A 14,758-nucleotide genomic window follows, 5' to 3' on the forward strand; every position below is an offset into this window, starting at 1 on the left:
GCAGCAGAGTTGCTGAGGACGCCAGCAGGGAGCCTGCTGATGCTGAGATCCAAGCCTGGGTGGGGGACTGTCAGTGAAGGTTGTAAAACCGAAAGGATCGTGCCTTTCCCGATGTGAGCTCTTGGCACAAGTGTCAGATGTTAAACTGACTTGGTTTGGAAGCCGGAAGATGCTGGCTTGGGACTTGGGGAGTGCTGATGGATTTTCTGTTATGGGCACTGACAGTGTTGGGCCAAGAATCTGACTTCAGGGGCTGTAGTCGCTCACGTCCCTTTGGTCCCTCAGCCAGGACTGAGGCATGGAGTGTGACTCTGTGCAAGTGCTGGTCTGGGTACCAAAGGCCATGTGCCTGCTCTGCCTGTCGGCTCTGGGGCGGGAGACATCGATCAAGGCCAGACAGGGTTTGCACATGGCATGATTGGGGTGGGGTGTGAAGCAGGGCTGGTGAGACTTGCAGGCTGCCCAAAGAGCTTTGAGATCTGAGGCTGGAGACCTGAGATCTCCAGACTGGGCCAGATGCTATGGCCCTGGAAATGGCCCTGAATGGCAGCAGGCTAGGACTTGGGGCTGCTCCAAATACTGGGGTCCACTGGCTCTGATGGGACTGTAACACGTGGCAGTGTAATCGAGTGGGACTAGGAGATAGGCGGGTCCTGGCTGTGATGGGGATGACGATGGTTGTCAACAGTCCTAACCAGTATTCATCATTTTTCCCATGCCAGTTTCTGTTCCAACTTCACATGGGTTAACCCATTTAATCCTCTTGACCACTGAATGGGACAGGTATTCTGAGTAATTCCATCTTGCAGGTGAGGAAACAGACAGCTTAAGCATTCTGCCTGAAGTCACACAGCCAGGAAGGGGGAGAGCCAGGATTTGAACTCTGCCTAGTTCTGTAGCCTTCTGGTGCTTTGAAGGGTGCAGGGAGTGGACTTCAGTGAAAGCACGTGGAGCTGGACACAAAGACATGCCCTCCACGGGCCCCTACTCACCAGGAGCCGCCTTCCCTCTGCTCTGTGCTCCCAATCCCCTTGAGATGCTTCCCTTGGAGATGGGGTGAGACAAAGCCTTTCCTCTTGCATAAGCGCAGCCTTTGAAGTGGCTCTCTTCCATCTCCAGCATTTCCAAAGCCACTGCCAAGGGTGTCTTGGTGTCAGGGCTCATGAGACACAATACTGGGATCCGAGAAGACCATTTTGTTGATTCACAGATGCCTGGACTGGGGCCCCCTTCTCCCCCTCTCCCGCTGGTAGGGCCAGAGCCAGCAGAGGTGGCAAGAACACCTGCTCGCACAGCAGGGAAGCAAACCTCCCACTCTGGGCTCCCTTCGCACCTGTAGTTCAGAGCAGCTCCCTGGAGAGACCCCCACTGTAATCAGAGGAACTCGACTGGTCCAGATCTGCTGGCCTCCTGGGTCAGCAGATGCACAGGCATCTTCTGTGTGCTGGGCGCTGGGTTGCAGCCTTCCCCCTGCTGGTCAGCTCTGATCCTCCCAGCACTCTGTGAAGGCAGGCGGGGGGGTCCTCTGACCCCTGCTTGCTGCAGAGCCAGCGCAGGTTTGCAGGAGTGAGAGTTCTCATACACAAGCATGGAGGGACCGGCTTTATATCCTACTCTTATCTGTCTGTCTGTTAGTCGCTCAGTCATGCCCGACTTTGCAACCCCATGGACTGCAGCACCACCCCGTCCCCCATAGGCTCCTCGGTCCATGGGATTTTCCAGGCAAGGATATGAGAGTGGTTTGCCATTTCCTTCTCATATATATATAATTTAATTTATTTATTTCTCTTTGGCTGCACTGGGTCTTCACTGCTGTGTGCAGGCTTTCCCTAGTTGTGATGAACCGGGGCTACTCTTCACGGTGGTTCGAGGCCTTCTCATTGTGGTGGCTTCTCTTCTTGCAGAGCACAGGCTCTAGGCGTGCAGGCTCAGTGGTTGGGCACACGGGTTCAGTTGCTCCATGGCGTGTGGGATCTTCCTGGACTCATGTCTCCTGCATTGGCAGGCGAATTCTTAACCGCTGGACCACAGGGAAGTCCCCCTACATCCCACTCTTGACCCCATGTCCCATGCTTTTCATGCTGCTGCCTCTCAGTGTGACATCGATGGAGGAAGGGGACAGGTGGGTGGGCTGTTGAGGAGGAGACAGGAAAAGAAACAAGAGGAAGGGAGCTGGCAGCCTCACAGCTGTGCGTCTTTGGTGCTTTAAATTATTTTTCATAGATAAGATGCTCGCGTGGATCACAGTGAAAGGACACCCAAGGGTGTCCAGGAGAAAGTCTTCCTCTCACCCCTCTGTGTCATCCACTCTGTCCTTCCTTGGATGCAGGTGATGGGCCTAACTTCTCCCTTCCACTCTCAGAGAAATTCTATGAATATTCAGGCAGTTGTTCCTTTATAGAGTCAGGATGGAGTTACAAACCCCACAGATGGTGACGAGCCATACGTACTACCCTGCCCCACTCTCCTTCCCTGTGTCTTACAGATTGCTCCAAATTGGCACAGGAAGCACTTCCTCACTCTTTTATGCCAATACATGGATGTCCTATAATTTATTTAACAAACACCCCACTGTTAAGCATTTAGGTTGTTTCCAATCTTTTGCTTTTACAAACAAGGTTGCAATGACTATCCTTATGGGGGGGGGTAGTTCTGTGTTGGTGATGGATCTGCCAGATACAATTCCTAAGAGGGGCTAGGTCCTTGTTCTGTGAGTAAACTTTGCTGTACTGCCCTGGTCAAAAGCTGTGTTCATTTTATGCATCCCTCCCCACCCCAGCCCTGTGTGAGAGAGAAGCAAGGCACCCCTGAGACTCTGCTGTTGGGGAGGATGGTTTCAAAGCCACATCCCAGGTGGATGCCCCAGTGTATGGAGGCACCTCCCTGGGGCAGCCCATGAGGGGCCCAGACACAGAATTCGAAGCTTTTAAACTCTTCAACGCCTATTTCCAGCCTTTCTTCAGATGTACTGACACAAATCCAGGTCGCTGCAGTTTCTCAATGGAGCATGTGCCAAATGAGACCTGCAGGATCTTGGTACCTTATGCCACTTTGCACCTTAACGCTTCATACTTCTCCCCTTGAGATGCATGTCGTGGATGGGTTACCTGCTCAGCTCTGGGCAGTGATGCTGCGAATTGTTCAGATAGAACAAGGATGAAGGGGCACCCAGGGTTCTCATAAATGGCCTTTGCCCTCCAGGCATCAGGATCTGTGCTAACGGCTTGGCTCCTATCCTCACCTCCCCTGTATCATTGGATGGGGGGTGAGGGCTGTTTTCTTGGGTCCCATTGTTTAGACCCACAGGATGTTGCAGCTGTAAGGAGTAGTCACTATTTCCAGCTTTCATGTCGCAAGCAGGTCTTGGCAGGACACACTTAGTGGGACAGGTGCATACGCTGACACCGGGTGGGGGTTGCCAGTCCCTGCTGAAGAGAGGCTAAGACAGGAAGCAGGGACTCTGGCATACATCAGAGTAAGGTCAGTGCCTGATGGAGATGAAGGAGACTGGGAGGAAGGCTCCGGGAAGAGGACTGCAACTTTTTGGAAGGGTTGTTAGTTGCTCAGTCTTGTCCGACTCTTTGTGACCCTATGGACTGTAGTTTGTCAGGCTCCTCTGTCCATGAGATTTCTCAGGCAAGGATACCAGAGTGGGTATCTCCAGGGGACGTTTCCAACCCGGGGACTGAACCCAGGTCTCCTGCATTGCAGGCAGATTCTTTACTGTCTGAGCCGCTGGGGAAGCCTTAGAGCTAGCAGATGCTGGGCAGTGTCAAAGGGCAAATGAGGGGTGTGAGGAATGCATGTAACTGGCAGGGGTGAGGGGGTTGGGAAAGCAGCCAGCCTGCCCACCCAGTGTGCAGGGCTCCATGGCACCATGTGAAAGGTAGGGCGGGGACAGATTGCGATGGGCCTCAGAGGCCTGCCTCTCAGTCCAGATGTTTTTCAGTTGGTAAGAGGGAGCTATGGACGGTGTTGAGGGGGAGAGGGTGGTGTAACTGGTGTGGGCTTCATAGCTGTGGGTGGGATGCTGGGATCCCTCTGGGAGGCAGTGGTCCTCAGGGCCACCCCCAGAGATGCCTTGGCTGTACTGTGACCCGAGTTTGCCTGTGACCTGCCTCTGGAATTAGGGATTCCAGGTAGGGCGAGGGTGACGCTACAGGTGTGCTTGCAGGTGAAGCCACCATCTCTCTGAGAGAGTGAGCCTTCGGTCCCCAGAATGTCTGTTCCTCCCTTCTCCCTTGTCCTGCCCTGTGGTTGTGAGTGTGACTTGGACTCAGGCCTTCTGGATGGTCCCCATCAGCTTTCGGTGGGAGCTGGACTAGGACCCCGATCTCACTCTACGGCAGGGTTGCTCATCCTTGCAACTGTTATCAGTTGGGTCAGCTAATTTGTGCGGGGATCTGTCTGTACATTGTAGGATATTTAGCATCCCTCTACCCTGCTACAGACCAGTAGCACCACCACACTCTGATATGACAACCCAGACTGTCTCCAGACATAGCCAGGGGTCCCCTGTGGCACCCCCATTGAGAACCACTGTCCAGCGGGCCACCTGGAACCTGTTGGCTCAGCCATGCCAAGACCCAGCTCACATTTGCCATGCATCTGAATCCTAGTGATCGATTATCTTCTACAACTATTTAGGGAGGATGAAGGAGCAAATTCCACCTCCTGGTAGATGCAGGATCAGTCAGAAGTTGAGGCCTGCAGGGGTCATGGTTCTATTTGCTGGAAGGGTTTTCTTTGTCCTCTCCTTGATGTGGAGGGTGAGAGAGAGAGGTGAATTTGGGGATTTCTGGCTGTGCTTTCCTGCCTGGAGTGCCAAGCACTTCCTCTCCAGAAAGGCCAGCAGCAACCAAGGCTGCAGAGACGTCCCAGTTGTAGCTTCATCTCATCCTAATTTGGCTTCTAGACAAGCTCAGATTTACTGCAATGTGGGAATGGTTACGTGATGCCACGGCCATACAGTGGACTGTAATACAGCCATTGAAAATGTTTTCAAAGTCTTTTATGATGGAAATGCTCACAGCAGAATGTTAAATGGGGCACAGCTAAATCGGGGAGTGGGCTACAGGCTTAATTAGGGCTGACTGGGCAGGGGCGCCAGGAGCAGCAGATGCCAGAGGTGGGGCACAAAGGCGGGAAAAGAGGGGGTGCCTTCCTTGTGCCATGCCCCAGTTTTGAGCACCATCTGAGGTTTATTTGTGGCTCCCGATAAAAATCTCTGCTGTTTTTTTTTTTCTTTGCTAGTTAGTTACAATGGATTTGGGGAGCTCCCAGAATGTAGTTTGACAAGGAAAGAACATTTTGGGCCACATCAGCATCTTAATGATCTGACTGTCTGCCAACAAGAGCAACTTGACCTATGTAAATGTGTTTTTAAACACAGTAAAATGATCTTGTCTAATTTTCTGCGATCGTGTCGGAGCTGGAAGAAAACCTGCTCATTCTCAGTCCTCCGGATCCTGTCACCTCCTTCATTTGGACAGAAGGTGAGAATGAGCTGAGCTGTTTGCAGTGCTGCCCATTTGGGTGAGGGGTCATTAATTTTGAAGCCCTGTATTGGTGCACAAGTAGACAGGCCCTTTATGGGAGCGTGTGTTCCACGGCAGGGCTGATGTGTGAAATCCAGCACCATCTGTAAATAGGTTACTAACGTGTGAAGCTTCAGCTATTAAGCCTTGTGATCTGAGGCTTGTTCTCCCAGCGACTGCTAGTAGTTCTACCGAGAAAGGCATCGCAGGGAGAGGTGTTATCCTTTCCGCCTGCCCCCTTTTAGCCTCTTTTGGGGTGTGTGAGTTCTGCATACAGAATAGTAACCACTTGGATGTTTTCCCATCGATGTATCTTCTGAGGTTTTTTCCCTTTGTCCATTTAACTGAGGCACTAACCCAGCCACCTGTGTGATGGAAAGGCACAGATTAACTCTGAGCCTACTTGTTCTCTGCTGGGCGGTGGCCTGACCAAAGCCCCTTGGATCTTGATAGATGCAGTCCATCCTGCGTGGCCCCATTCCATCCACTGGGCATGAAATTTCACATCTCTGCCAAGGACTGGGTCTGTACGGGTCTGGGTTTTGTGAATTAGTACCTCTGTCTGCTTTCTGGGGCTCCAGTCTGTGGAGAGCCGTCGCCCAAGGGGCCATTCCCTAGGGGACACTCTAACGTTTGCCCCAAGCTGTCTTGAGGTAGCACCTTTGAGGCTGGAGACATGTAAGGGGACTAGTGGGGCAGTGCTTCCAGTGGAGAAGAGAGGATACAGGGAGATGGCCCAGTGCCCCCACCGCCACCCCATATGTTAGCCTCCCCCAGATTCAGACCAACCAATCTGCCAAGAATCACTCTCTGAAAGACACCTTAATAGTATGGTTGTTCCTTGAAGAACATGGTTGGAACTGTACTCGTCCACTGATACATAGATTTTTTTCAATGAAAAAATACCACAGTTTACATCATCAGCCACTGGTTGAATCTGCGGACATAGAACCACAGACTTGAGGAGCCAAGGATTTTGTTATCAGCAGTGGGTTCTGGAACCCATTCCCTGCAGATACCAAGAGATGACTGTATTTCATTCCATCCACAAATCCCCTTATAGCTAGAGAAGTCAAGACTCCATCTGTCTGAATTTAAACTCATACCAGAACCCTTAATCATTAAACTATGCCCCCCTTTTACAGATGATAAAATCAAGGCTCACACTGTCCAATAGTCTGTTGACAGTCATGTAAATGGGATTCAAAGCCTGGGATTCCTGGGGCTTCCAAGTGGCGCTAGTGGTAAAGAACCTGCCTGTCAATGAAGGAGACATAAGAGACATGGGTTCTATCCTTGGGTGTAGAAGATCCCCTGGAGGAGGGCATGGCAAAGCCTGGGATTCCTTATGACAAGCCTTGAACTGGGTCCACTTCCCATAACTGCCTCTCCAAACCACACAGCTGCACACCTGCATTCAGGTCAGAGGGAAACATGCTCTCAGTTCCAGGATCAGTAGGTTTACATTCAATCTGACATTTGCCTGAAAACAAGAGTCAACGCCCTCACCCCCCCATCTCCCTCCGTGGGCATCTCCTCTCCTTTTTGTGTTTTGAATGTTACCCAGTTCTGCCTCTGGAGGTGAGAGACTGGTCAAAGCCAACCTCCATGCTGGTTCATGGATTTCATCACAAATCTACCACCTTCACGTGTTTGCCTCCCAGAGGTCAAGTGTGGTGTATGTCAAAGCCCTGGACTAGGAGTCTGGAAGGCTGGCCTCTGCTCCCACTCACATACCCTGACAGTCTGAGGTTGTTGTGGGCTTCCTTCAAGCTACCTCCAAGCCTCAGTTTCCCCTTCTGAAACCTGAAGCTCTTGTCTCTGAAGTTTGGGGTGATGCTGTGTAATCCTAGAGATCCTGAGAAAGATGCCTAGAGAGGAGCAAGGATGGAGGAGAGGAGATCCCAGAGGGTTTGCTGCTCGGGGCCTCACTCCTTGCCTGGTGGAATGTCCACTCCTTGACCCCTTGGCCATGGCCAAGCCTTTGCAAGTGGATTCCCACTCCACCCAGGGATTCCCAGGTGGCACAGTGGTAAAGAATCTACCTGCCAACGCAAGAGACACCAGAGACATGGGTTCGATGCCTGGGTACAGATCCCATGGAGGAGGAAATGGCAACCCACTGCAATATTCTTGCCTGGAGAATCCCATGGACAGAGGAGCCTGGCGGGCTACAGTCTATAGAGTTGCAAAGAGTCAGACAGGACTGAGCACGCATCACGCCCCACCTCTTGGAGAGTCCAGCCCTGGCCATGTCATGACCTGGCTCTAGGCTGAATGCCCACCCACACCACAGCCCCAGCCCGCACCTGAGCTCCCATCCTGGGCACCCAGCCTCAAGCTGTAGAGGAAGTACTGGGATGAGAACGTATATCCCCCCTGCCCTCGGACACAGGCTGAGCCGGCTCCCTTTTGAGCCCCTCATCTGCTTGAAACAGTGCCACGTCTGTGCTCCCATTTTTCTGCCTTGCTTTCTTGGTTCATTTTCTCCTCTTCTTTCTCTCTGTGCACGTGTTCTCTCTGTCTCTCCGTCTCTTTGTCTCTCACTGGAGCTTGGGGTGGAGGTACAGGAAGCAAGGAGGTCGGAAGAGAGATAAGATTCATCAATATTTAACTTTTATGGAAATCCTGTCTTGGAAATCCCCAAGGGGCTGAAAATTGTTCTGTGTTTTCAGAATCCAGTGATGTTGCTGAAGAGCTTATGTTGTAAATAAAACCACATTACTGTCTGCAGCTCTCCCGTTGCTCTGCAAACACCCGGAAACTTGACAGTTTAATCCACTCAAGGAAGCAAAAAGGTTCAGGTCACTGGTGGGGGCAGCCCAGGAATAAAGGCTCCTGAGGCCTCAACATCAGCCACTACCACCAGGGATGGAGACAAAGCCAGGCCAACGAGCAGACTTTTTGTTTTTTGTTTTTTACCATGTGGCTGAGATTCTTGTCTGAACAGGATTTTCAGGATGGCAGAGCCCCCTGGGGTTCCTGTTGTCAGAGAGGGTTTGCTTAGATGGAGCAGACTTTCTTCTCTTTACTCATGCCTGGGACACAAGTGACCCACAGAAGGCTCATATCAAGGTGTATTGCCAACAACTTTGGGGGGAATTGAGATCTGAAAAGGACATTCATTCATTTATTCCTTGGTTCCTCCATCCAACATTCATTAAGCATCCACCATGGTGTCAATACTGTTCTAGGTACTGAGAATGCAGCAAAGCATGCCAGGCACTCAAAAAAATCTCAGCTTACATTCTTGTGGGTAAAGGCAGACAGTGTGTGTGTGTGTGTGTGTGTGTGTGTGTGTGTGTGTTAGTCATTCCGTTGTGTCTGACTGTTTGTGATCCCATGGACTGTAGCCTGCCAGCCTCCTCTGTCCATGGAATTCTCCAGGCAAGAATACTGGAGTGGGTAGCCATTCCCTTCTCCAGGGGATCTTCCTGACCCAGGAATTGAACCTGGGCCTCCCACATTGCAGGCAGAGTCTTCACCATCTGAGCTACCGGGGACGCCCCAAAGACAGATAGTAAACCAGGTAAAATAAGTGAAATAGTATACTGAATGATGACAGGCGCTGTGGAGAAGAAGAAAGCAGAAACCTTACATCCTTATGTATTTTCCCGTGGGAAATGAAGATGTGTGTCCATTGAAATTCTTGTCCAGGAATGTTTATAGCAGCAAGATTCATAATAGGTAAAACTGGAAGCAGCCCAGGGGTCCATCAAGTGAATGAATCCACAAACTGTTATGTCTATACACGGAATAATACTCAGCGATATAAAGGAGCAATCTGCTGCCAGATAAAACAACATGCGTGGACTTAAAAACTATTTTTTTTTTTTCCTGAAAGGAGCCAGACTCACAAACATATGTGCCGAGGGATTCTATTTATAGGCTATTCTAGAATAGACAAAACTCATCTGTGGTGATGGGAATCAGACTAGGAGGAGGGGGGGAGAGATGAGTGGGAAGGGGCCGAGGAAACTGGTGGGAGGGAGGTGCTGTGGGTCCCGATAACCATTCATCAAGCAGGCTGGGTGGTACAAGAAGGTCAGAGCATTCTTTTTTATTTTTTCATTGACAAACTTTTATTTTTAATATTTACCATCTGATTTTTTTTCAATTGGAGTATAATTGCCTTACAGTGCTGTGTTAATTCCTGCTGTACAATAACATGAATCAGCTATATGTATACATATATCCCCTCCCTCCTGAACCTCCCTCCCACCCTACTCCCATTCCACCGCTCTAGGCCATCACAGAGCATGGAGCTGAGCCCCCGTGCTACGCAGCGGCTTCCCACTAGCCATCTGTTTCACACATGATAGTGTATATATGGCAAATCATGATGGACCTACTTACAGGGCAGGAATAGAGACACAGATGCAGAGAAAGGACTTGTGGACATGGGGCAGGGTGGGAGAAGGAGAGGGCAGGATGAACTGAGAGAAGGCTAGAGCACTCTGCTGAGGCAAGTTACGTGCATGAAAAAAAGCAGACAGCACAGTGAGGGGTTATGGCGTGTCTCGGTGATGGCAGGAGGGATTTGCAGCTTGAAGTGGGGTGGCCCTGGAAGGCCTCATGGAAGAAGTCTTACAGAAAGTAAGAGAGAAAACCATGAGGGTGTCTGGGAAAGGACAGTCCAGGCAGAGGGCACTGGAAGTGACCTGCTCGGCTGCCATAACTGAGTTCCACAGACTGCCAAGTGGCTTAAACAACGGAAATTTATTTTTTCTGAGTTCTGAAGGCTAGAAGTCCAAGATCAAGGTGTTGGCAGAGCTGACTTCTTCCGAGGCCTATCTCTGGCTCGCCGATGGCCTTCCTTTCCGTGTCATCACTCCGTCTCTGTGTATCTGGGTCTTAATCCCTTCTTATAACGACACCAGTCAGACTGGATGGGGGCCCATCCTAATGGTCCCATTTTAACTTCATTGCCTCTTGAAGGACCCTCTCTCCACATCCAGTCATATTCTGAAGTATTGGGGGTGAGGGCGTCAATATGGGAAGTTTAGAGGACACGATCCAGCCAGTGTCTTCAGAAGAGCAGGAACACAGATGCAGAGCGCAGTGTGCACTCTGCTGCCGGGTGGTACCCAGGCTGCTAATTTCCGCCGCTCGCTGTGATGAAGGTGTCAGTCTGGGACGAGGTGGGATGAGGGCTTTGCAGGAGAGGATGGATGGCAGTGAGAGAGGCCGGAGGTCGCAGTTCTTGTGATGGCTTTTCACTAACTCATAGCAGCAGGAGAGCTGGCTTCCAGAAAGCCAGCGGCCTTCTGATTGAGGGTCAGGACACAGATTCGCTTTCTTTTGAGAAATGACACGGGGCCCTCGGGGCGGGTGGAGTCTAGTCACAGTTACTGATGGGGCTTGTCAGGCTATTGTCCTCTCTTGGCAAGCCCAGTGGCCCCCCAAGTGCCGGGGCTGGATGTCACTGCAGCTCTGACAGCAACGGCAGCTGTGGCCAAGGGGGTCCTGGTTCCGGGGTTAGGGCCCTGTTGGGGCCACTGAGTCCTCAAAGCAGTTCTTTTCTTTATGTGACTGATCAAGAGAAATGGGACAGATGAACCTATTTGCAGGGCAGGAATAGAGACACAGACAGACGCAGAGAATGGGCTTGCGGACACAGCGGGGGAAGATGGGGGTGGGGTGAACTGGGAGATGGGGATTGACATATCCGATACCACGTGTGAAACAGCTAGTGGGAGCCTGTGAGAAGGCACAGGAAGCTCAGCTTGGTGCTCTGTGATGACCTAGGTGGGTGGTGATGGAGTGTGGGGGAGGGAGGTCCATGGGGGGGGTACGTGTATACTTGTAGCAGGTTCACTTTGTTGTACAGCAGAAACTAACGCAACATTGTAAAGCAATCACACTCCCCCCCCCAAAAAAATGGCTAAGGACCGCAAGTGCTACTTGGGAGAGGGGCTTCCAACCTTTGCTTGATCCTGAGCTTTTGAGGCCTTGGAGGGGGAGCCAAAGTGGGAATTTTAGGAACCAGACTCTCACATGCTCCAAGTGTCTGCAGGGTGGTCTGCGGCCTACCTCTATGATGAAAGGTCTTAAGAGCTAGGAGTAGGTGAGCACCTACTATATGCTGGGTCCTTTTTATGCATAATCTTCCCTCCATCTCCCTACACTCTGGCATTAATATTATTGCCCTCTGATGACCCATGAGACAACTGAGACTTGAATGGGCCGGGGTACTGGCCCAAGGTCACACAGATACTCAGCTGTTGCCCTGGGATTCGAGTCCAGGTCTGTTAGAGCGCAAACATGATGCTTTCTCTCCTACCCGGTGCTTCCTCGTTGGTGCCCCTGGACATGAGCTCGTGGACACCCAGAGTGACTGCTTGCCCCCAGCCTCCCATTCAGGAAAAAATCCTCAACTCACGCCTCATCCAGAAAAAGCATGGGGGGATAGGTGTCCCAGTCACATTGGTCCTTGTGGTGGATCAGAGGGAGAGAAATAAGATCCTCTGACTCCTCCAGGCAGGACAACTCAAGAGATGTATCCATTTTACAGATGGAGAAGCTAAGGTTTCAAAAAGGGACGTGACTTGCTTACGATCTCATAGAATGTTGAAGAGCTTTTCTAGTGCAAGACGAAGCACTGAACTCTGGAAGCAGGCTGTGTGAGCGTGTGTGTGTGTGTGTGTGTATGTAGGGGTGTGTAAGAATAGTGAAAGTATCCTGTCTCCTGTCCCCACGTGGCAGGAACCCTAAGAAGGAGATGTGGGCCTGGCCCCAGGTGAAATTCTGGGCACATTCTCGCAGAGGCAAAGCCTCCCCTGAGGCTGACAGAGGAGGTGGGAGGTGGGGAGGGGCCTTCACGGGGGCTGCAAGGCACCTGAGAGAACAAACCCCCTGTGTCCAGGAGAACACCCTCCACTGCGGGCAACCTCCCCTCCCCCTTCCTCCTAAGGGAATGTCCCACCCCCAAGCTCTGCATCACCCTCCCTGGCTGGGACACCATCCATTGTCTTTTCTGAGTGTCAAGATCCTTGGCTCTGCCAAGCCACGCTCAGAAAACGCTATTGATTTTCCTTTATTTATTTATTTATGAAATTTTTGCTGTGGGCAAAAAATAAAAAGGTTTGTTCAGCGTTTCCCCAAGCAGTGAGAAGTTTTCTCCGCCCACTGCCTCCTTTGCACATACTCGATAGACTCCTCTCATCTCTCTGCCTGGGGGAGGGGTGGGGACTCAACTCGCTCATTGTCTGCAAGAGCCACCAGAGGAGCAGAGTGGAAATGAGGCTGAGTGTCCTGGTACTTGGTGCCCTGTACACAGTAGGTGTTCAAGTAATAGGTGTGGGAGAGATGGGTGGAGGAACTGTTAAGTGAGCCTTGGCTGATGCCCACAGGGCTGGGGGAAGGAGGCAGAGGATGGCCCATTCCTCTGTGAGAATACCCACTGTGTGCAAGGCCCAGTGTTGGGCAATCTGGACCTTTCTCATCTAGTTTTCCGGAGAAGGCAATGGCACCCCACTCCAGTACTCTTGCCTGGAAAATCCCATGGACGGAGGAGCCTGGTAGGCTGCAGTTCATGGGGTCACTAAGAGTCGGGCACGACTAAGCGATTTCACTTTCACTTTTCATTTTCATGCATTGGAGAAGGAAATGGCAACCCACTCCAGTATTCTTGCCTGAAGAGTCCCAGGGACGGGGGAGCCTGGTGGGCTGCCGTCTGTGGGGTCACACAGAGATGGACACGAGTGAAGCGACTTAGCAGCAGCAGCATCTAGTTTTCAGGCTTCCCAGGTGGCTCAGTGGGTAAAGAATCTGCCTGCAATGCAAGAGACGCAGGAGACTCAGGTTCAATCCCTGGGTTGGGAAAATTCCCTGGAAGGGGGAATGGCAACCCACTCCAGTATTCTTGCCTGGAGAAATCCCATGGACAGAGGAGCCTGGCAGGCTATAGTCCATAGTTGCAGAGACGGACACAACTAAATCTACTGAGCACACATGCACATCTAGTTTTCACAACGGATGTGCAAGGTGGGTTTTATTACCTTCGTTCAATGGTGACATTCAGAGAGGTTCAAAGGTACCCAGCCTGTGAACCTGAATTCACATTCAGGCTTTTTGGAGACCAGCGCCCCAGCTCTCACCACTGTGAGGTGGGTGCAGCTTCCTGCTCAGAGGGAACCAAGAAAATGTATGTAAAAGACTTCCAGGTGGGACTTCCCTGGTGGTCCGGTGGCTAAGACTCCGTGCTCCCAATGAAGGAGGCCCAGGTTCGATCCCTGGTCAGGGAACCAGATCCCACATGCTGCAACTAAAGATCCCACATATGGCAACTAAGACCCAGTGCAGCCACATATATAAATACTAAAAAATAAATAAAGGCTGCGAGGAGCGACTTGTCCTTCTCCTAACTCTGGCAGATTTCAGCAAGTCCCCATTGAGTGGATCAGCTCAGAGCAATCAAGGCCTGCCCTTGTCCACTCCTCCCGTCCTGAAGAGATGCTATGTGGGAAACTGTCATCCACCCTGCCCACCACCCCAAAGCAGGACTGCAGAAAGAGGGGTTAGGTCGTCTCTTTCCAGGAGGCCTGGCAGGAATTCCACAGTCTGTTGGTTAAAGATGCTGAGCACCTCACTAAGCTGCCCTTGGGTGGGCTTCTCTGTCCCATTCTCACCCCTGCATACGTGCGTTCATGTGACTCCCTGACCTGGAGGGCTGTTCCCTCCCTGGCACTCCTGACATCTCCAAGATCTCAGATCCAGTCCCCCCACTGGAGTTACCCCTCCTACAAGCACCATTTGCACTCTGGTGTTAACTATAGGCTTGTCACTGGCCAGCAGTGAGCTGCTGGAGGGCAGAGTCCCATCTCGTTGAGCTTTGTCTCCCCGGGTTTGGCCTCAGTGCCTGGCCCTGAAAGGACGGATAGATACCCATGTTGGTCCCAAGCAGCTGGCAGGACATCCGCAGAGATCGCCCCAGTGCCTGAGCAGTGGGGGCGTGGCCCTTGCTTTCACCATTCACTGGAGACACACCTCTTTTTCTCCTCCCTGGCAGGAGTTCCCCTTGGCCATCCTCCGGGGATGGGAGTGCTACTGTGCTTACTCCACCCCCCAGTTCAACCTGCGGGATGCCGTGGACAGCTCACTGTGTGGCCAGGAGTCTGAGGCCCAGAGGCTGACGGAGTACTGCGAGGTCTACCAGACCCCTGTGCAGGGTGAGTTCCACCCCAGAGGTGAACTGGCATGCAGGGCTCTCCTTCTGTACT

At 51.8% G+C, this 14,758-nt stretch overlaps 1 protein-coding gene across 2 annotated transcripts in view; it reads left to right on the forward strand.

Annotated features, from left to right (window-relative positions):
- WSCD1 (WSC domain containing 1) overlaps positions 1–14,758 on the forward strand; it is a 43,378-nt gene that overhangs the window by 21,260 nt on the left and 7,360 nt on the right. For both annotated transcript variants that reach the window (XM_040243683.1, XM_040243685.1), the window contains exon 6: positions 14,548–14,707. In XM_040243683.1, the coding sequence (XP_040099617.1) occupies positions 14,548–14,707 (160 nt within the window). The remainder of the gene's footprint in view (positions 1–14,547; positions 14,708–14,758) is intronic.

The sequence above is a fragment of the Oryx dammah genome, unplaced genomic scaffold, assembly GCF_014754425.2.
Source record: "Oryx dammah isolate SB20612 unplaced genomic scaffold, SCBI_Odam_1.1 HiC_scaffold_8, whole genome shotgun sequence".
NCBI lineage: Eukaryota > Metazoa > Chordata > Mammalia > Artiodactyla > Bovidae > Oryx > Oryx dammah.